General features: G+C 43.8%; 1 protein-coding gene and 3 non-coding genes across 4 annotated transcripts; 2 read left to right on the top strand and 2 right to left on the bottom strand.

Annotated features, from left to right (window-relative positions):
* Positions 1 to 4,031: 4,031 nt before the first annotated feature.
* Positions 4,032 to 19,767, top strand: LOC115191836 (Krueppel-like factor luna). Its single transcript, XM_029749791.1, has 8 exons — positions 4,032 to 4,529; positions 7,172 to 7,281; positions 7,522 to 7,633; positions 7,805 to 7,965; positions 10,612 to 10,702; positions 10,975 to 11,099; positions 17,686 to 17,779; positions 18,234 to 19,767. The coding sequence occupies exons 1-8, from the start codon at positions 4,232 to 4,234 to the stop codon at positions 19,241 to 19,243; spliced, it is 2,001 nt and encodes a 666-aa protein (XP_029605651.1). The 5' UTR covers positions 4,032 to 4,231; the 3' UTR covers positions 19,244 to 19,767.
* A 224-nt stretch (positions 19,768 to 19,991) lies between these two features.
* trnak-cuu (transfer RNA lysine (anticodon CUU)) lies at positions 19,992 to 20,064 on the top strand. Its single transcript has one exon. It is a non-coding gene; the product is annotated as a tRNA-Lys (tRNA).
* A 477-nt stretch (positions 20,065 to 20,541) lies between these two features.
* Positions 20,542 to 20,613, bottom strand: trnam-cau (transfer RNA methionine (anticodon CAU)). Its single transcript has one exon. It is a non-coding gene; the product is annotated as a tRNA-Met (tRNA).
* Positions 20,614 to 20,881: 268 nt separating this feature from the next.
* On the bottom strand, positions 20,882 to 20,953 carry trnae-cuc (transfer RNA glutamic acid (anticodon CUC)). The gene has a single exon. It is a non-coding gene; the product is annotated as a tRNA-Glu (tRNA).
* Positions 20,954 to 21,459: the final 506 nt, after the last annotated feature.

Below are 21,459 nucleotides of genomic sequence, written 5' to 3'. Positions count from 1 at the left end.
CTAACCCCCCCCCCCCCCCCAAAAGATTTAGATGCACTATTGTAAAGTGGTTGTTCCACTGGATATCATAAGGTGAATGCACCAATTTGTAAGTCGCTCTGGATAAGAGCGTCTGCTAAATGACTTAAATGTAAATGTAAATGTAAATCGTGAACTCTGGCCTCTTTCTAGAGCAACGACCTGAAGATCACTGACGTCATCATGATTCAACCTTTTTTCCAAGTTCCCAGTTGTCTTGAAAGCACCATAAATCTAGAAAATGGCAGACTTTGATGACAAAGTTTGATGACAAAATGTGCCCACGAAGGACCGCCGCGCCACCTTCCTATTCAAGTGAGCACAGCACAACAAGGAGAGTCCAAAAATGTATTGTATGCTGCTGCATAAATTATCTAATTTGCCATGGAGATATGTATACTGTAGCCAAGGAAGTAATACTAAATGTATGTTGTGTAGTAAGCTGTTAGTAACCCATGTGCCTCACCATAATAATTTGTTCTATTTTCACCTCTTAATTTCGCCTACTGTTCTGACTTGGTGGTGCATATGTGGCCTAAAACCTGTTTTTGAGAAATGTAATCATTGAATATTGTAAGAGCTTTCATTGTCTGCTTTATTTATCCTATGGTTCTGACTTGGTGTACAGGGAGAACACTGTAAGAACTGCCCATGTTCTGAATTCTGTCACTGTACATTTCAAAGCGCTGACATTGACTACGTCCGTCCTAGCTCACTCATTAATGTCTTAATCGAAATTACGGATTGCCTCTTATCCGCTTGTCATCCCCTTATGCCATAGTTTGTACATCTCAATTGTCAGTAGAAACCACATTTGTTTAAGCAAGTCAGCAATTTCAGCTATGTTTTTTTAAAAGGCAGTAAATGAGGCTGAATTAACAGTTTTGCTGCCAGACAAGACTCCGCTGATAGCCAGGTGTAGCAGTGGTAAGGTGTTGGGACAGCTTTACGTAGCCTCTAACAGTTTGTGGGCACCGTTTGTCACGGTTACAGTGCTATTCATGTATTGTTTAGTGTTGTGTTGTGGCTTTGCTGGTATGCATCCCTCATTTTTTTATTGCCCCACCAAGATTTACATGCTAGAATCGACACTGGCTGTTACCAAGCCTTGCTCATCTGGCCTTGGTGGACCTCATCTGTTTACTTGAAGGATGAGGCTTGAGGAGAGGATTGGCTGTTTTGTATTCCAGGGACTCTAGTGAATAGACTGGACCCCAGTTTTATGGACACGCTATAGATTGTTCTGCCAGTACAGTGCAATATTTGATTTGATTTGAATCGTATAGTGTCCAATGGCTCCATTTAAAGTAATTTGACGTAATTTGTCAGGCAGGCCATATGCATTTGTTTGGCACAGGTCAAGGCTGGCCTTGGGCTGATTTACATGTGTAAAAGGCACAACTGGCTCATCATCATTAGGTTAATCTATACTGCTCAAAAAAATAAAGGGAACACTTAAACAACACATCCTAGATCTGAATGAAAGAAATAATCTTATTAAATACTTTTCTTTACATAGTTGAATGTGCTGACAACAAAATCACACAAAAATAATCAATGGAAATCCAATTTATCAACCCATGGAGGTCTGGATTTGGAGTCACACTCAAAATTAAAGTGGAAAACCACACTACAGGCTGATCCAACTTTGATGTAATGTCCTTAAAACAAGTCAAAAGGAGGCTCAGTAGTGTGTGTGGCCTCCACGTGCCTGTATGACCTCCCTACAACGCCTGGGCATGCTCCTGATGAGGTGGCGGATGGTCTCCTGAGGGATCTCCTCCCAGACCTGGACTAAAGCATCCGCCAACTCCTGGACAGTCTGTGGTGCAACGTGGCGTTGGTGGATGGAGCGAGACATGATGTCCCAGATGTGCTCAATTGGATTCAGGTCTGGGGAACGGGCGGGCCAGTCCATAGCATCAATGCCTTCCTCTTGCAGGAACTGCTGACACACTCCAGCCACATGAGGTCTAGCATTGTCTTGCATTAGGAGGAACCCAGGGCCAACCGCACCAGCATATGGTCTCACAAGGGGTCTGAGGATCTCATCTCATTTAACATTTACATTTAAGTAATTTAGCAGACGCTCTTATCCAGAGCGACTTACAAATTGGTGCATTCACCTTATGATATCCAGTGGAACAACCACTTTACAATAGTACATCTAAATCTTTTAGGGGGGGGGGTTAGAAGGATTACTTTGTCCTATCCCAGGTATTCCTTAAAGAGGTGGGGTTTCAGGTGTCTCTCGGTACCTAATGGCAGTCAGGCTACCTCTGGCGAGCACATGGAGGGCTGTGCGGCCCCCCAAAGAAATGCCACCCCACACCATGACTGACCCACCGCCAAACCGGTCATGCTGGAGGATGTTGCAGGCAGCAGAACGTTCTCCACGGCGTCTCCAGACTCTGTCACGTCTGTCACGTGCTCAGTGTGAACCTGCTTTCATCTGTGAAGAGCACAGGGCGCCAGTGGTGAATTTGCCAATCTTGGTGTTCTCTGGCAAATGCCAAACGTCCTGTACGGTGTTGGGCTGTAAGCACAACCCCCACCTGTGGACGTCGGGCCCTCATACCACCCTCATGTAGTCTGTTTCTGACGGTTTGAGCAGACACATGCACATTTGTGGCCTGCTGGAGGTCATTTTGTAGGGCTCTGGTAGTGCTTCTCCTGCTCCTCCTTGCACAAAGACGGAGGTAGCGGTCCTGCTGCTGGGTTGTTGCCCTCCTACGGCCTCCTCCACGTCTCCTGATGTACTGGCCTGTCTCCTGGTAGTGCCTCCATGCTCTGGACACTACGCTGACAGACACAGCAAACCTTCTTGCCACAGCTCGCATTGATGGGCCATCCTGGATGAGCTGCACTACCTGAGCCACTTGTGTGGGTTGTAGACTCCGTCTCATGCTACCACTAGAGTGAAAGCACCGCCAGCATTCAAAAGTGACCAAAACATCAGCCAGGAAGCATAGGAACTGAGAAGTGGTCTGTGGTCCCCACCTGCAGAACCACTCCTTTATTGGGGGTGTCTTGCTCATTGCCTATAATTTCCACCTGTTGTCTATTCCATTTGCACAACAGCATGTGAAATTTATTGTCAATCAGTGTTGCTTCCTAAGTGGACAGTTTGATTTCACAGAAGCGTGATTGACATGGAGTTACATTGTGTTGTTTAAGTGTTCCCTTTATTTTTTTGAGCAGTGTATATAGGTCGTTTACAGCAGGATTTCCCAAACTTGGCCCTGTGCCCCCCTGGGTGCATGTTTAGTTTTTTGCCCTAACGCTACACAGCTGATTCAAATAACCAACTCATTATCAAGCTTTAATTATTTGAATCAGCTGTGTAGTGCTAGGGCAAAAAAAAAAATGTGCACCCGGGGGGAGACCCCAGAACCGAGTTTGAGAAACCCTGGCTTACAGGTATGCCAGACCATCAAAGTTTACATTGTGTCTTAAACTAATCTCACCTATAGGCCTACAGTGTATTGCACTGCAGTGAATGGAGTGGGGAAAGTTGAAAGTGTTGCTGGGTATTTACACCTCAGTGCCCCATACAATAACACCATATATAAATTCTACAGACCATGGTGAGTTATCCCAACCCCACTTTTACTTTGGCACATAGAATAGTTTTCTCTCTATAAGCCAATATGTAATTTATAGGTGTGAGTGGAGTAGAGTGTTTCTGGGCATATAGAAATTACACTCATATATATTCTAGACACTAGTGAGTAATCGCAACCCCACTTTTACATCGGCACCTAGAATAGTTATCTCTATATACCAATATGTTTTTCATATACAATGTATTGTATCGGGGGGTTTATTTGACCTTGAAACATCTTTTAAAAACCACATTTAATGCAAATGTCGCTTAAATATATAAACAAAAATATGACTCATGTTTCATATGTCATGAATAAATACAGGTTAATGACACTTCTCTACCATTACGCGGGGAACTTTTATTTGGAACGTTTCCTAAATTCCGTGACCCGGAAATAATTTGTTTGTGTTGCTGACGAACGGCTGGTAGCACAGAAGAAGAAACTGGAGCTACAGAGCTAGCAAACTACTGCTTTTAGGCCAATATTTATGTTTAATCACTTCGTCGTTGTCGATATTTGAAGTGAACGTGATTCAATATATCCAATATACATCGCATGAGACTGTATTTATCGACTTTTAGTGCTCGCGAGCCAGTCGTTCAAAAATGTCGAGTCGCCTTGCGTTCCAGACACAGCTAGCTTCCATTATGGAGGTATTGGCCAATGCAGCCGTGGCAGAAATCTGCAAACTGGTAGACGACGATTATGCGGTTGTAAGTTTGCAAATGTCACAATGCCAAAGGGAGAACAAAGGTTTGAAGCGAAAGCTGAATCTTCTCGAGTTGAAGATGGCCCGTGGTTACGCCGAACGAAGGCTACGGGAAAGCGCAATGAACAGCCGTCCCAACAGCAGAGTTCATATCAACACCAATGAGAAATTCAGAGGGTCGTCTTCATCAACTGGTAAGAAGATTGTAATGCCATACCATATCTGATACTAGTTTATTTTATTACCCTGCTGATAAAGTAAATAAAAAAACACCACTGGAGAATAGGTCTGGGTGACATGGCCAAAATATCATAATACGTATTTTTATTTTATTTTTGACGGTATGACGATATTTGACGGTTCTGAATAATAAAAGTTCTAAATATACTTTCTCCATTCTTATTGCTTTATACTCTTAAATCAAACTTTAGCCCAAAATAATAGGAGGACAACTGACAGTAAAGTAGTCCTTTTTGTAGAACATTACATAGGAATCAAAGTCCTATTTTTTTGCCTCAAACTCTGGTACTCGACCAATTGTTTCTATTTGCATAGTTATTTGTTAATTTCCTGCATTAATTTCCAGCATTTTAATCAATTAATTTCCTGCACTAACTTATAATTGTATAATTTACCCACTAACGTTTCTTGTCTTAGAATGCCTCTATTTTGTAAAAAAAAAAGTAATTTCATGTGTACTCAAATCAAAACGTGTTTGATTTTTTTCCAGACCTCAAAATGTGTCTTCTGATGGGATTTAAGCATTGACATGGACACAGAACATCAATTTTCGTTGTTTCTCTATGAATAGTAATATTGAGAGTATTAAAAAAAGAGAGAATCAAACCGGGAAAAAAATAACTGAATTCTGGAAAATACAAAAGATAGTTTCTTGGGCCTTATTGCTTAAATAAACAACTGAGGGTCTGCGGTATATGGCCAATATACCACAGATAAGGGCTATGCCCAGCATGACACAATGCAGAGTGCCTGGACACAGCCCTTAGCCGTGGCATATTGGTCATATACCACAAAACCCCGACGTGTCTTATTGCTATTATAAACTGGTTACCAACATTATTAGAAGAGTAATAAATGTTTTGTCGTACCCGTGGAATACGGTCTAATATACCACAGCTTTCAGCCAATCAGCATTCAGGGTTTGAACCGCCCAGTTTATAATAACCATTATTTTACATGGTATATTGACAGAAAACACATAATTTGTACACGAAGGATCTGGGGTTGCAGGGTAGAGAAGTGAAGAATGTGCCTATTTGAAAGTAGCTCATGCTAAAAAAGGTTGGAGACCCCTGGCCGTACTCTTTTCTTTTCCTAACCTTAACCTAATTCTCCTAACCTGCTGGGTAAGTTCTCCTAAAAATGTTGACAAGCTGTATCCCTTCTAGACAAAACCCTTGTCCACCCGTAGTTGTTGACTTGTGCTAGAAAGTTAGTTAGCTAGCAGTTTTCAGTTTTTATCCAGTTTTTATCGCCAGTTAGAAAACTGCTGATTGCCATATTTTTTTTGAGTCGTTAGTGAATTATTTAATGTAACAAATAAAACATAAAAATAGCATTATAGAAGTTAATCAACATTTTTTTACATTTTACTTCCCAGCCCTACTGGAAATCCATCAACTTGTGTGATATTGACATTTTTTCCCCCCATTGGGGCTACATATAGAGTCATTGGGTCCACCTACACTGAGTGTACAAAACAGGAAGCTGAATTCACTGTCATGTTCATGGAACCATTCCTGGACAATCTTAGCCTTGTGGCATGGGGCATTATCCTGCTGGAAAAAAATCTATTCACAGATGGATACACTGCTGCAATGAAGGGATGCACCTGATTGGCAATGATGTTCAGATATCCCGTGGCATTCAAACGTTGCTCCACTTTTATCAAGTGCCTAAATGTGTGCCATGAAATCACACCACCACCAGTCTGCAATGTTGACACGCGGTATGATGGATGCATGTACTCGTGGTTTTCTCCGTAAGCTAGTCCTCTCATCAGTGTAAAACAGCAGGAACCAGGGATTCATCAGACCAGGCAATGTTTTTCCACTTGTCCAGTGTTTTTGTTCCTTAGCCCACTGCAACCACAGTTTCTTGCTGAGAGAAGTGGAACTCTATAAGGTCGTCAGTTGCCATACCCCATTCGTGTCACGGACCAACGAGTTGTGCATTCTTTTATGGGTCTTTGGGCACTGATGTTGTACTGGAGTGTCAGTTGACTAACTGTAGCCCGTCTGTTTCTCTACACAATTTGTGTCAGCCTCCTTTGTCCTCTTTCATCAATGACCCGTTTTTGACCACTGGCATGCCGTTGGCTGGATGTCCTTTGGGTGGTGGACCATTCTTGATACACACGGGAAACTGTTGAGCGTGGAAAAACCCAGCAGCGTTGCAGTTCTTGACACACTCAAACCGTTGCGCCTGGCACCTACTACCATACCCCGTTAAAGGCACTTCAATATTTTGTCTTGCCCATTCATCCTCTGAATGGCACATATACACAATCCATGTCTGAATTGTCTGAAGGCTTACAAAAATCCTTCTTTAACTTGTCTCCTTACCTTCATCTGCACAGATTGGAGTGGATTTAACAGGTGACATCAATTAGGGATCATAGCTTTCACCTGGATTCACCTGGTCAGTCGGTCATGGAAAGAGCATGTTCCTAATGTTTTGTACACTCACTGTATACAGTCATTGGGACCCACCTTTGTTTTGGTCATAAAATCTGACAAAGCTCATCTAGGCCAATGTGACCTTGAGTCAACCTGCAATTTTTTTACAAGTAAGTTTTATTTTTATTTTATCGTAGGTGGTGTCTACGACATACAACTAGATCCCATGGGGATGTGGTCAGGAGGCCCTGGAGCCAATAATGATCACAACAGTTCCCAGATGCATCCCAACCCCATCCGAGACAAGGTAAGTTCAAGAAACCTATCCTATAATACTGGTTGTCAATGTCTTACACAGTTCAAGAAAACAAAAATACTTGGTAGCTAACTGTTATATTCCATTATACCATAGTCCTACAGTACACAATGGCCCATTTTTTTTTTTAAGCATTTTGAGCACTTGGCAGCATCAGTCACCAGTAGGTCATTATCAACCATGTTGTGGTGTATATTTATGCGGTTAATTCCCAACTTTTCTGTCTTCCAGTCACCAGATCTGCAGCTTGTGGAGCCTGAGTCTCTGCTGGTCAAAGAGGAGAGGATGGAGGATCCCCTTGGAGACGCGGAGGCAGACGACGTACCACTGATCGGAGAGGATGGTGAGTGTGTTAGTCCATCTCAACTTTGGTTGCTGTGTTGCAGATTCTGTAATTACTCAACCCATGCATTTGATCAACATCAAGACTCCATTCTCACACTACTCAACCTGGCCATACCTTTAACTTGAGTTGACCATTAACCTGCTCTCATTCCCTTCCTCTCTCTTCCAGGACTGGTGGAGTGTGGACCTCGTGGAGGCAGCGGTAGAACCGGCCCTGGGGACACCACATCCCATCCACCCGCTTCAGCCCATGGCCCAGAGCAGGTCAGCCAGCCTCAGCACCCCGAGCAGCAGCAGCAGCAGGGCCCCAGGAACAGGCACCGTGTGGAGGTCAGTGGCTCGGCACCTCTCCTTAAGTCTGACAGTGAACCCCAACACGCAGGACTGCTGCACCAACCCCACCCTGCTGAGCTTGATATGTACAGTGCTGATGACGACAGAGGGGACGGTCTGGGGCCGCTGGTCTCGTTCTTTAATGAGAGCAACCAGGCAGAGACAGCCGGGCAGCCATCTTGTTCTTACAGCACAGTCGCTGAGGCCGCCGCGTCGTTTCAGTCCGGGCACCGCCGTCCACTTCCTGCTTCGGTCACCATCCACCGCCATCTCCCGGGGAACCGAGAGGAGGTTCTGAACATTGACTCGGAGGAGGAGGAAGGGAAGGCACCTCTGGAGAAGTGGGGCCGCGACAGTGGAATGTCTGCAATGTTTGGGGAAGGAGGCAGGTTCCAGGGTAACCATGGCAACATGGCCGCCCCGTCACAGTCTCGCTCCATCAGTGACATTGCGATGCCGTCAACTTCTGACGCGAACGGGTGGGCACACGGCGGCGGGGGCAGAAACACTGGCGGTGGCAACACTGGTTTCCCCCTGACGAGGGACGGCAAGGTCCCCCACAGGACCAGTGCCCGGGAGAAACTGTTCATCTGCAACTTCTGCGGCAAGGCGTTCAACCGGCCCAAGAAAGTAGAGATCCACCTGAGGACCCACACAGGGGAGAGGCCGTTCAGATGCAACACCTGTGGGAAGATGTTCTCCGAGGCTGGCAACCTGAAGAAGCACCAGAGGGTCCATACAGGGGAGAAACCCTTCCACTGTGAGCTCTGTGGGAAAGGATTCGCCTGGATACGCAACCTCAAGACCCACCACGAGAGGAACCATCCAGATGTATATCCCCCGGACATGAGCCCTAGTTTTATCCCACCTGCACTACTGCCCACTCATATGGTCAAGTGCCACAAAGAAGAACATAGGCAAATTACTGTTGGCCCAGAACAGAGCAGCACGGCTGGCCCTTAAATGTACACTGAGGGCTAATATCAAAAACATGCATGTCAATGTCTCCTGGCTCAAAGTAGAGAGATTGACTGCATCACTACTTGTCTTTGTGAGCGGTATTGACATGTTGAAAGCACCAAACTGTCCGTTTAGACAGCTAACACAGCCCAGACACACATATATACCCCGAAAGACATGCCACCAGGGTCTCTTCACAGTCCCCAAGTCCAGAACACACTCTGGGAAATGCTCAGTACTACATAGATGGAACTCATCAACACATCAAGTAACTCAAGCGAGCAGTAAAATCTGATTTAAAAAAACAAAAAAAAAAAACAGATTAAACCACACTTTATGGCACAACGCGGACTGTGAAGAGACGAGCGCATATGCTAACACACGCACTCTACTCAGACATGCATTGTAATATTGTAGATGTGTAGTGTTGTATTGTTTTTTATATTTTGTGATTTTAATTGTTTTAATCCTGTTTGCCCCCCCCCTGGGCAGCAGCTTGTGGAGATCCTAATAAATATGAATATAAATTAGCTTCACCTAGGGTGGGGAGGGGGCCCTAACTTACTCATTTAGTTTTTCTTACTCATTAAGCTAATCCAGTTTCCGCTGTGTTTTAGAAACCAGCCTAAGTGTTTCTAGCCAGGTGGATTCAACCTTATGAATAATTTGACAAACTAACAAACTTTACACTGCTCTAGGGTCAGTCATCATGAACTCATATGGATAGATGGGTACGCGTGGAAATGTTCCTGGGTATGATGGGGGGTTTGGATTATGTACATAAGACATTTCATATCAGTGGACTAAGGAAGGGTGAATATCTGACCCAAAATAAGATACCGATAAGGTATTCATGGTAAATGTCAACCTTGAAGAGTAAATCTGGAGTGGATGATGCTGGTTAGCTCTGTGTACATATTTAAAATTGTACTGTATATCTAATGCTAAAGGGGATATTGGACAAATTCACTTTGTAAAAAAGTTATTTAATGCTAGATTATGAATGAGTGGCAGTTTCACTTTAACAATCTTTCCCCTAAAGACTCAACATGTATTACAATGTCTCTTCTATGTTTTTTTTGTTTTTCTACATATGGAACTATTATGAATAAAATACATTCCTTACACTGAGGTCTCTGTCATTATTGAAATGAATAGGCAATAGTGGTTTATATGGCGGACAAAGGAAAGCTGAAGGCATTCAAACGATTCACCAATAAGAAAAGCTGTACTGGAGCTGCTTGAAAGTGTGACAGAAATATCTCCCACCACCTGCAAGAACACTCATAAATAGTTAATATTTGTTTAATCCTTATTGAGCAAGACACGTTTGTTAATCTTCCAATAAATTCTTAATGTCACTTAATATTTGTTAAATGATATCAAATCACTCAAACCCATAAAGTCACTATAACCACTATTTAATTGGAGAGGTCCAATATTAAGAGGTTCTGACTAACAGACATCCATTCACTAATCAAATGATGCAACAAGATGCATATCAAACATCTATAGCTACATAAAATACTTGTTGCATACATGTAAGATGTACACAATTTGTAATCATTGGTCCATAGATTTATTCTAGTCACACAGTTATAGTGTGTGATTTAGAAAGGAATATGATTCATTGCATAATAGTAATTGTGATATCTAATTCCTGGTCCGTCCCTGTATTTCCAGGCTGCAGCGGTGGAGGACAGAGACCCTGACATCCTTCTGATCAAGGTGGAGGATCTGGACCCACGGGGTGGAGGACTCAGCATCCAGGAGGGTGAGTGGAGACTACAGGGGTGGAGGGCTGTGTGTGTGGTGGTAGTGGTGCTAACAGCAGGGCTTGGTAATCAAGCGGTTAGACCCATGACACAAGGCTAGTTAGATCCCATGTACGCTGTTGCATCCACCCCTGCCTGTTCCAGAGCATCAAGCTTTGAAAACATGTTACCATGGCATTGACATTCCCCAAGTTTAGCGCCATCGTGAGACCTCCCATTGATTTCAACAACAGCCGGTGGTGTGATTGTGACGCTGTGTTCTCTTCTCAAGGGTCAGAGGAGTCCAGCAGAGACAACTACAGAGGAGGAGCATTACCCCTGGAGGCCACCCACCACAACTCACCCCCAGACCACACCCACCAACACCCCGGGACGACCAGGCACCACACCACGGAGGTCAGCTATGGCCGTGTGTCGTACGAGAACCACCCCCTTCCGCTGTGGACGAATGGGGGCAGTGGTGGTTGTGGTGACGCTAGCGTCCCAGGGCCGTCCTCCCTCAACCTGTCCTACCCAGCAGGCCCAGGCATGCTGATCATGGGAGGGAGGATGGGGCCTGCTGGCTCTGAGATGGGTCAGCACAGGGGTTTCACTGTAGAAAGCTCCGGAAGCTTCTCAGGTTCTATGGGTTCTAGAGAGGGGTCAGAGATGGCTGGTTATGATGTCGGATTGGGGGGGTCAGACGAGGCACAGGGAGGTCAGGAGACTTACAAATGCGGTAGGAAGAAAGTGGTAAGGAAGAAGGCATACCTCTGCAAGTTCTGCGGTAAAGGGTTCTCCTCCCCGGCGAATCTAGAACCGCACCTTAGAACCCACACGGGCGAGAGGCCGTTTGGGTGCATGGTGTGCGGGAAGCACTTCTCTCAGTACTGGAACCTTAAGATCCACAAGAACGTTCACACGGGGGAGAGGCCGTACGCCTGCCCGCTCTGTGGGGAACGCTTTGCCGACCCTAGCAACCTAAAGAAACACCAGAAACGACATCATCCTCAGCAGTAGTACTACGACATCATCCTCAGCAGTAGTACTACGACATCATCCTCAGCAGTAGTACTACAGGGGAGAGAGAAAAAATAACCTTTACTACAACACCATCCTCATCAATACTAGTACTAGATGGGACCGGGATATTATATCAACCATCTATTTCAATATGAGGAGGACCAGGTTATTTTTTCTTGAAAACTCAGATGGTTATAGATTTTAACTAGGGCCAGGAGTTGTCCCTGATCACATGACCTGACCAGAAACAACTGATAGTTATAGGATGAAAATAGGACCCAGAGTTTTTCCTCTGGTCAGGTCACATGATCAGGAATAACTCTTGGCCGTTAATATAGACACTTAGTATTAGTAAAGGGGCTTAGGGAAGGGTTGTTAGTGAAATTTCTTGTGGACAGATGCTCGAGCGTCTGAAGCAATTACGCAATATTTTAATTCTGGGTGTCCGAGATTAGTGTAGTCAGGGTAATTTTGACTTTGTCTTTTCTTTCTTATCTGATCAAGACAGTCCTTTTAGTAATTCGATTATTTTTTTCCGGAAGTCCGATAGCTGGGGATGGTAATAAGCATATTTACAGTTGAAGTCGAAAGTTTACATACACTTAGTCATTCAAACTTGTTTTTCAACCACTACACAAATTTCTTGTTAACAAACTATAGTTTTGGCAAGTCGGTTAGGACATCTACTTTGTGCATGACACAAGTAATTTTCACAACAATTGTTTACAGACAGATTATTTCACTTATCATTCACTGTATCACAATTCCAGTGGGTCAGAAGTGTACATACACTAAGTTGACTGTGCCTTTAAACAGCTTGGAGAATTCCAGAAAATGATGCCATGGCTTTAGAAGCTTCTGATAGGCTAATTGACATCATTTGAGTCAATTGGAGGTGTGCCTGTGGATGTATTTCAAGGCCTACCTTCAAACTCAGTGCCTCTTTGCTTGACATCATGGGAGAATTACAAGAAATCAGCCAAGACCTCAGAAAAAACATTGTAGACCTCCACAAGTCTGGTTTATCCTTGGGAGCAATTTCCAAACGCATGAAGGTACCATGTTCATCTGTACAAGCAATAGTACGCAAGTATAAACACCATGGGGCCACGCAGCTGTCGTACAGCTCAGGAAGGAGACGCGTTCTGTCTCCTAGAGATGAATGTACTTTGGTGCGAAAAGTGCAAATCAATCCCAGAACAACAGCAAAGGACCTTGTGAAGATGCTGGAGGAAACGGGCACAAAAGTATCCATAGCCACAGTAAAACGAGTCCTATATCGACATAACCTGAAAGGCCGCTCAGCAAGGAAGAAGCCACTGCTCCAGAACAGCCATAAAAAAGCCAGACTACGGTTTGCAACTGCACATGGGGACAAATATCTTACTTTTTGGAGAAATGTCCTCTGGTCTGATGAAACAAAAATAGAACTGTTTGGCCATAATGACCATCGTTATGTTTGGAGGAAAAAGGGGGAAGCGTGCAAGCCGAAGAACACCATCCCAACCGTGAAACACGTGGGTGGCAGCATATTGTGGGGGTGCTTTGCTGCAGGAGGAACTGGTGCACTTCACAAAATAGATGGCATCATGAGGCAGGAAAATTATGTGGATATATTGAAGCAACATCTCAAGACATCAGTCAGGAAGTTAAAGCTTGGTCGCAAATGGGTCTTCCAAATGGACAATGACCCCAAGCATACTTCCAAAGTTGTGGCAAAATGGCTTAAGGACAACAAAGTCAAGGTATTGGAGTGGCCATCACAAAGCCCTGACCTCAATCCTATAGAAAAATTGTGGACAGAACTGAAAAAGTGTGTGCGAGCAAGGAGGCCTACAAACCTGACTCAGTTAGACCAGCTCTGTCAGGAGGAATGGGCCAAAATTCACCCAACTTATTGTGGGAAGCTTGTGGAAGGCTACCCGAAATGTTAGACCCAAGTTAAACAATTTAATGGCAATGCTACCAAATACTAATTGAGTGTATGTAAACTTCTGACCCACTGGGAATGTGATGAAGAAATAAAAGCTGAAATAAATTATTCTCTCAACTATTATTCTGACATTTCACATTCTTAAAATAAAGTGGTGATCCTAACTGACCTAAGACGAGGACTTTTTACTAGAATTAAATGTCACGAATTGTGAAAAACTGAGTTTAAATGTATTTGACTAAGGTGTATGTAAACTTCCGACTTCAACTTTATTTGTTTTCTACTCATAAAGCTGTATGAAAATTATAATATGTGGTGAGAATAGTACATGTTTGATTCCCCTTGTAACACCAAGGTAGAGGTTCAACATACATCAAAAACCAGTAAATAGGTTGAAGTAATCATATTTGTTAGCAGTAAACGTGTAAATATCTTGTTAGGTGATGGTACTATTTTTTTGGGGAGTCCAAAATGCTCTACGCTTGTAGGGATAAGTCTATTGTGTCACAATTCTGTGAAACTTTGATCGATGTCCTTATCTTGTAATGTTAAAAGAAGATTAAAGTGTTTCTTTGCAAAAACGATGAATGAATCAATGTGGTTATTAACATTACATTACTCCATCACAGGACATTCAATTTCCTCAACTGTGACACAATATCAATATCTTAAAGAGCATTCATCACATCCACAATATATGCCTAAAATGGAAATCAAATAATTATCACTTAAAGACATTCTCCGGTACTTTTGAATACTTTTTAGCCAGTAGTTCTGAAAGTAGCACCCACGAGCCAAAAGTGGTCCCGGGAAAATTGCGTTCTTCATCACAAATGTGCAGATGTGTGCACCACGTCATTGCTCTCTCTCGCTTTACTTTGTGTGCGTCTCGCTAGCTGTCACTCAAATGGCGAGGGGCTGAAGCTTATTGGTTGAATTTCGAATTTCTAGGTGGCTGGCCCACGTGGGGGTAAATGTTGGAAAAATGGCACCACACAGCTTCCAGAAAACAGCCGCTTTCAAACTAGGGATTTTGTGGATAATTGAGTTAAAACAGTAATTCTGCTCATAGATTATGCATATATGGACTACACATTGACACATCCAGCCCAAAGCGGAAGGTTTAAAAAAATACTTACTATATACTCACCAGTACCGGAGCATGTCTTTAACAAATGTACTACTTTTAATGAATTATTATTTATTGCCACGGAAGTCAAAACGGTGAATTAGACTTTCCTAAATATATGTTTGATTTACAGTACACTGAGTATACAACAAACTAGGAACACCTGCTCTTTCCAGGACAGACTGACCAGGTGAAGGCTATGATCTCTTATTGTGGACACCTGTCAAATCCACTTCCATCAGTGTAGCTGAAGGGGAGGAGACAGGTTAAATAATTATTTTTAAGCCTTGAGACAATTGAAACATGGATTGTGTATGTGTGCAATTCAGAGGGTGAATGCCACAGGAATGGAAATCTGAACATCTTTACCAATCAGGCGCATCCGTTCATGGCAGCAATTCCTCCATCTGCGAATTGCCACAGGGCTAAGATTGTCCAGGAATGGTTCCACGAACATGACAGTGAATTCAGCTTACTGCAGTGGCCTGCCCAGTCACCAGATCTCAATCCAATTGAGCATCTGTGGGATGAGATGGAAAGAGCTATTCAGAGTAGAGATCCACTACCAGCCAACTTGACACAACTGTGGGAAGCATTGGAGTCAACATGGGACAGCATCCTTGTGGAATGCTTTCAACACCTTGTAGAGTAAGGCAAAAGGGGGTGCAACAGAATATTACAGTAACGCGTCTAAATCAAATCCAATTTTATTGGTCGCGTACACATATTTAGCAGATGTTATCGCGGGTTTTGCGAAATGCTTATGTTGCTAGCTCCAACAGTATAGTAATACCTAACAATACGAAACAAATCGCGTAAAATTTCTCAAAAGAAAGGGATTAAGGAATATAGAAATATTAGAATGAGCAATGTCAGTCCGGAATATAAATGTATATGATAGTGTGTATAGACATTATGGACAGTATATTAATAGAAAAGGTCTGTACAGCAGTAGTTATATAGGATGAGCCTTGACTAGAATACAGTATATACATATGAAGTGGGTAAAACAGTATGTAAACATTATTGAAGTGACCAGTGTTCAATGACTATGTACATAGGGCAGCAGTCTCTAAGGTGTAGGGTATTGTACTGGGTAGTAGCCGGCTAGTTACAGTGACTAAGGTTCAGGGCAGGGTACTGGGCAAAGGCCGGTTAGTGGTGACTATTTAACAGTCTGATGGCCTGGAGATACAGTGGCTTGCGAAAGTATTCCCCCCTTGGCATTTTTCCTATTTTGTTGCCTTACAACCTGGAATTAAAATACATTTTGGGGGGGTTTGTATCATTTGATTTACACGACATGCCTACCACTTTGAAGATGCTAAATATTTTTTATTGTGAAACAAACAAGAAATAAGACCAAAAAACTGAAAACTTGAGCGTGCATAACTATTCACCCCCACAAAGTCAATACTTTGTAGAGCCACCTTTTGCAGCAATTACAGCTGCAAGTCTCCTGGGGTATGTCTCTATAAGCTTGGCACATCTAGCCACTGGGATTTTAGCCCATTCTTCAAGGCAAAACTTCTCCAGCTCCTTCAAGTTGGATGGGTTCTGCTGGTGTACAGCAATCTTTAAGTCATACCACAGATTCTCAATTGGATTGAGGTCTGGGCTTTGACTAGGCCATTCCAAGACATTTAAATGTTTCCCCTTAAACCACTTGAGTGTTGCTTTAGCAGTATGCTTAGGGTCATTGTCCTGCTGGAAGGTGAACCTCCGTCCCAGTCTCAAATCTCTGGAAGACTGAAACAGGTTTCCCTCAAGAATTTCCCTGTATTTAATGCCATCCATCATTCCTTCAATTCTGACCATTTTCCCAGTCCCTGCCGATGAAAAACATTCCCACAGCATGATGCTGCCACCACCGTGCTTCACTGTGGGGATGGTGTTCTCGGTGTGATGAGAGGTGTTGGGTTTGCGCCAGACATAGTGTTTTCCTTGTTGGCCAAGAAACTCAATTTTTGTCTGAACTGACAAGAGTACCATCTTCCATATGTTTGGGGAGTCTCCCACATGCCTTTTGGCAAACACCAAACGGGTTTGCTTATTTTTCTTTAAGCAATGGCTTTTTTTCTGGCCACTCTTCCGTAAAGCCCAACTCTGTGGAGTGTATGGCTTAAAGACAGATACTCCAATCTCCGCTGTGGTGCTTTGCAGCTCCTTCAGGGTTATCTTTGGTCTCTTTGTTGCCTCTCTGATTAATACCCTCCTTGCCTGGTTTGTGAGTTTTTGTGGGCGGCCCTCTCTTGGCAGGTTTGTTGTGGTGCCATATTCTTTAAATAAAATTTAAAAAATGGATTTAATGGTGCTCCGTGGGATGTTCAAAGTTTCGGATATTTTTTTATAACCCAACCCTGATCTGTACTTCTCCACAACTTTGTCCCTGACCTGTTTGGAGAGCTCCTTGGTCTTCATGGTGCCACTTGCTTGGTGGTGCCCCTTGCTTAGTGGTGTTGCAAACTCTGGGGCCTTTCAGAACAGGTGTGTATATATACTGAGATCATGTAAAAGATAATGTGACACTTAGATTGCACACAGGTAGACTTTCTTTAACTAATTATGTGACTTCTGAAGGTTATAGGTTGTAATGCAAATTACAGGTTGTAATGCAAAAAAATTGGAAAAACGTCAAGAGGGAGGAATACTTTTGCAAGGCACTGTAGAAGCTGTTTTTTAGTCTCTCGGTCCCAGCTTTGATGCACCTGTACTGTCTCCGCCTTCTAGATGGTAGTGGGGTGAACAGGCCATGGATCAGGTGGCTGAGGTCCTTGATGATCTTCTTGCCCTTCCTGTGACACAGTGTGCTGTAGATGTCCTGGAGGGCAGTGTGCCCTCGGTGATGCGTTGGGCTGATCGCTATCTATCTAGTGTTTAGTTAATCTCATAGGCTCTTTCTCCTCTCTTCTTCCTAGCCTGCAGCTCCTGAATCAACTCCATCAACACTAAGACTGGGACAGAACCTGGGAAGTATCACAGCAACCGGAGGACCTGACCTGACAGCAGAGTGTAAGTGGAGAATGAAAATAAACCAGGAATGCATGACAACCGTGTCAGCGCCCACCAGACAGTGTCACTGAGCTACTCCCTTCTTAATGAGGGAAACGAGGCCAATTCAGACCCCTGTTAAGTTGAATGCACTAACTGTAAGTCGCCTTGGATAAGAGTGTCTGCTAAATCAGGGTCCTGGGGTCCTCCCTTGGGTGCACGTTTTGTTTTTTGCCCTAGCACTACACAGCTGCTTCAAATAGTCAAAGCTTGATGATGAGTTGGTTATTTGAATCGAGGGCAAAAACCAGAACGTGCATCCGGGGGGCAGGACTGAGTTTGGGAAACCATTCCTCAAATGTACATGTAAAAGGCCTCTCTAGCTTATCATCCTTTACAATGTCTTTAAACTCAGAATGAGCGTCTGAACTAGTATTTAAAATAAACATGCACCTTTTCTATGATCCTTATCCAGGTACTGGGGAGTCCTCCAGACCCACACTTCCCGCCCCTGCCTCACAAAAATGTATTGGAACCACCAGTCCCGCAGTGAGCCTAGGTAATAAAGCCAATATGCCCAAGGGAGCGCCAGACAACACAACTCCAACCCAGACCACACAGCAGCTCAGCAAGCAGAGAGCAGCCAACACGCTAGGCTCTGAGTACTCACTGTTTGAGCTGGAGACCTTCTTCACGCGCTGGGCCCCAGACACATCGGCATCAACATCGCCCTCCGGTGGTCCCTCGTGCTCCTACACCGACAACACTACAGACACTGACCCAGACTGCCTCATAGTCGACCCAGAGCCTCAGCCCCAGCTCCCCTCAGCGACTGTCAGGCCCACACGGGAGGGTGTGCCTTTCTCTGGGCATCAGGGAGTTCAAGCAGCCACTCTGGGTGTGGGTGGGGGCATCCAGGGGCATCCCACATGGAGCAGGGCAGCCATTTTGAGAGCGTCTCAACAAGCACATCAGCGGCAGCTTCAACGACGCCTCAGAGCACAGCAGCTACAACAGACTCACCCAGAAAACCCAACTACCTCCACCACCAACACTACTAGTACCGGTATGTCTTCCCAATCCCTTCACTCCCTGGTAGGTCTACCGCCAGGGAGAGGGGCCACGACCAAAGGCTTTGCCCACATCGAGGTGACCCTGGCTGGGCAGCAGGCAGCCCAGCTGGCCCAGCAGCACTGTGATGCGGCCGGGAGGAGAAAGAGCTACGTGTGCCGAGCCTGCGGTAAGGCCTTCACCGGTCAGTCCAACCTGGAGGCTCACCAGAGGGTACACACAGGGGAGAAGCCGTTCAGGTGTGCCACCTGTGGGAAGATGTTCTCAGAGGCTGGCAACCTGAAGAAGCACCAGAGGGTCCATACGGGGGAGAAACCCTTTGCCTGTAGCCACTGTGGGAAGCGCTTCGCCTGGATATGCAACCTCAAGACGCACCAGCAGTCAGTCTGTGGAGATGGAGGAGGAGGGGTGTGAGGCATAGAATTAGAATCAGTAGACTGGATGCACATGGTTATAAAATCTACAATAGATATTGCTGACACAGACATCAATGGGAATTCATTCTAATTGTAATAATGTGAGAACGACAATCCCCCAAACCTCCAAAACAAACACTACAATATAAAGGAAATGTAAAAGGGATTAGCAGAAAGTTGTCTTTACAGGTGACACTTTTTTCCTTTGTTCAACTCCAGATCGTTGTTACAGTAGTTAAAGTAAGGGACTTGTAATTTTATGGCCGACACACTATGTTAGGCGATTATTAGATAAACGTATCTTTATTTGAAACTGAAATGTGGAATTAATATCGAAAATCATTTGCATATTATATGAACAAATGTGTTCCAAGACATGTCTTTTTTATATTATTACCAGACCTTTTTTTATTTGCAAGATTTAACATGTACTAAATAATTGTCAATATGTGTCAGTCATGCAATAGCAAGTCATGTGACCATAGACAGTGACATCAAAATAAACATATTTTCTTAACACAATAAGGTAGTATTTGGTACCAAATATTCACATCGATTATGAACTATTCTGTTATTTTGTGAGACCAGCAGGTTGGTTTGAAAACCAGTGTTTGTTAGTGGGCCTACAGTCATTGTGTAATATTAAATGCTACCACAATGTAGCAACACGCCACAACTAATTAACTTTATTGTCAGACTTTCCCGCCCTCCTTTCAAAATCATCTGCAAATACGAATCATTGATATGCCCGGCTAGCTCAGTCGGTAGAGCATGAGACTCTTAATCTCAGGGTCGTGGGTTCGAGCCCCACGTTGGGCGCTAATTTTTTCATTAATCCTTTGAAACGAACATTATATTACGGGTAGAAGTGTGTTGCGTAACGACTAATTTTGTATGTAATTCCGCTACTATATCGATCGCTTTATACATTCACCGTGGAAAATAAAGGCTAGTGAGCGTAGCGTTTGGCCAGAGTGACGTGGATAGCTAGCGTGTCAGGTAGCGAGGCTCAATACAGGCATTTTTCTACCGATTCCCTTAAAAATATAATTAATATAACATACGATGTATAAATACACCACAATACATGATGGGGAAAATATTAGCAGAGGACGGTTTCGATTCAGCGGTAACCGTGCTAATGTGGCAGGTGTAAAATAAAAACTCTGGGTTATGTGCACATCTGTAGCTCTATTCGTTTTGGCCAATTCTTGGTAAATTCTTCGTAGTGGTGCTGTCTCTGGTTGGTTGTCGAGGTGTTGGTACATTTTGGTTGCGGACATGGTGAAAAAGAACTAGCAGAGGATGGTTTCGATCCATCGACCTCTGGGTTATGGGCCCAGCACGCTTCCGCTGCGCCACTCTGCTCTGATATTGCTATATAAATAATTCTGTTCTTTAACCTGAGGGGGCGCACACTTTACTTTTATATTAATTGTAGTATTTCATTGCCACTTTTTTCTTTTTTGAATATTATTTGTTTTTATTTATTTTTGTACCCATAATTTGTCATAATTACAGTTCAATACTGTTCACGCTTCCCTTTCACCCATTCAAAAACGATTAGCTACCTTTTCGATTTTTATAACCCATTGTTCTAGCTGTGTTACAATCTGAGAATGAAGAAAATAAGTAGTTCCCTGACCGGGAATCGAACCCGGGCCGCGGCGGTGAGAGCGCCGAATCCTAACCACTAGACCACCAGGGAAGGTGAAGAACTGTAAGACTGTTAGACTATTCAACTGGTTACTCTCCGAACCTTCTCTTTTCAACTATCTGATGGTTGGGGTTGTTTTCACAGTGAAAAGTATCTTCACTTGAACTAGCATTAAAAATATTGCGTTTTGACCACGTGCTTTAAGACCCAAACGGCGTTCCATAATAATGTCTTATTACTTCACTTGAACCCCATGAAAACTTGGCGACCCTTTTACTCTACTCAGTAGAACCAAGGTTACATCCGTAACCCAACGTTCTCTTCAATTTTCGTAACGGTCGCCAGACAACCTATGGGAGAGGCTGTACCAAAGAGATCGTTCAGACAACAGAGTAGGATAACTCACATTTTAACTTAGTCCAGATGAGGCTTCAATTGAACATCCTTTGTATAGAACATCCATCTCACTGATGGTTGATAAGTATAGGTTCACTTATATGGGTTGAGATAGCGTGCCATGTCCAACACCAGAGATCCCACTGAGGGTGTGGACATAA

The sequence above is a fragment of the Salmo trutta genome, chromosome 4, assembly GCF_901001165.1.
Source record: "Salmo trutta chromosome 4, fSalTru1.1, whole genome shotgun sequence".
In the NCBI taxonomy this organism is placed as follows: Eukaryota; Metazoa; Chordata; class Actinopteri; order Salmoniformes; family Salmonidae; genus Salmo; species Salmo trutta.
The sequence above is the reverse complement of the archived record's forward strand: the minus strand, read 5'-3'. Positions and strand labels throughout refer to the sequence as shown.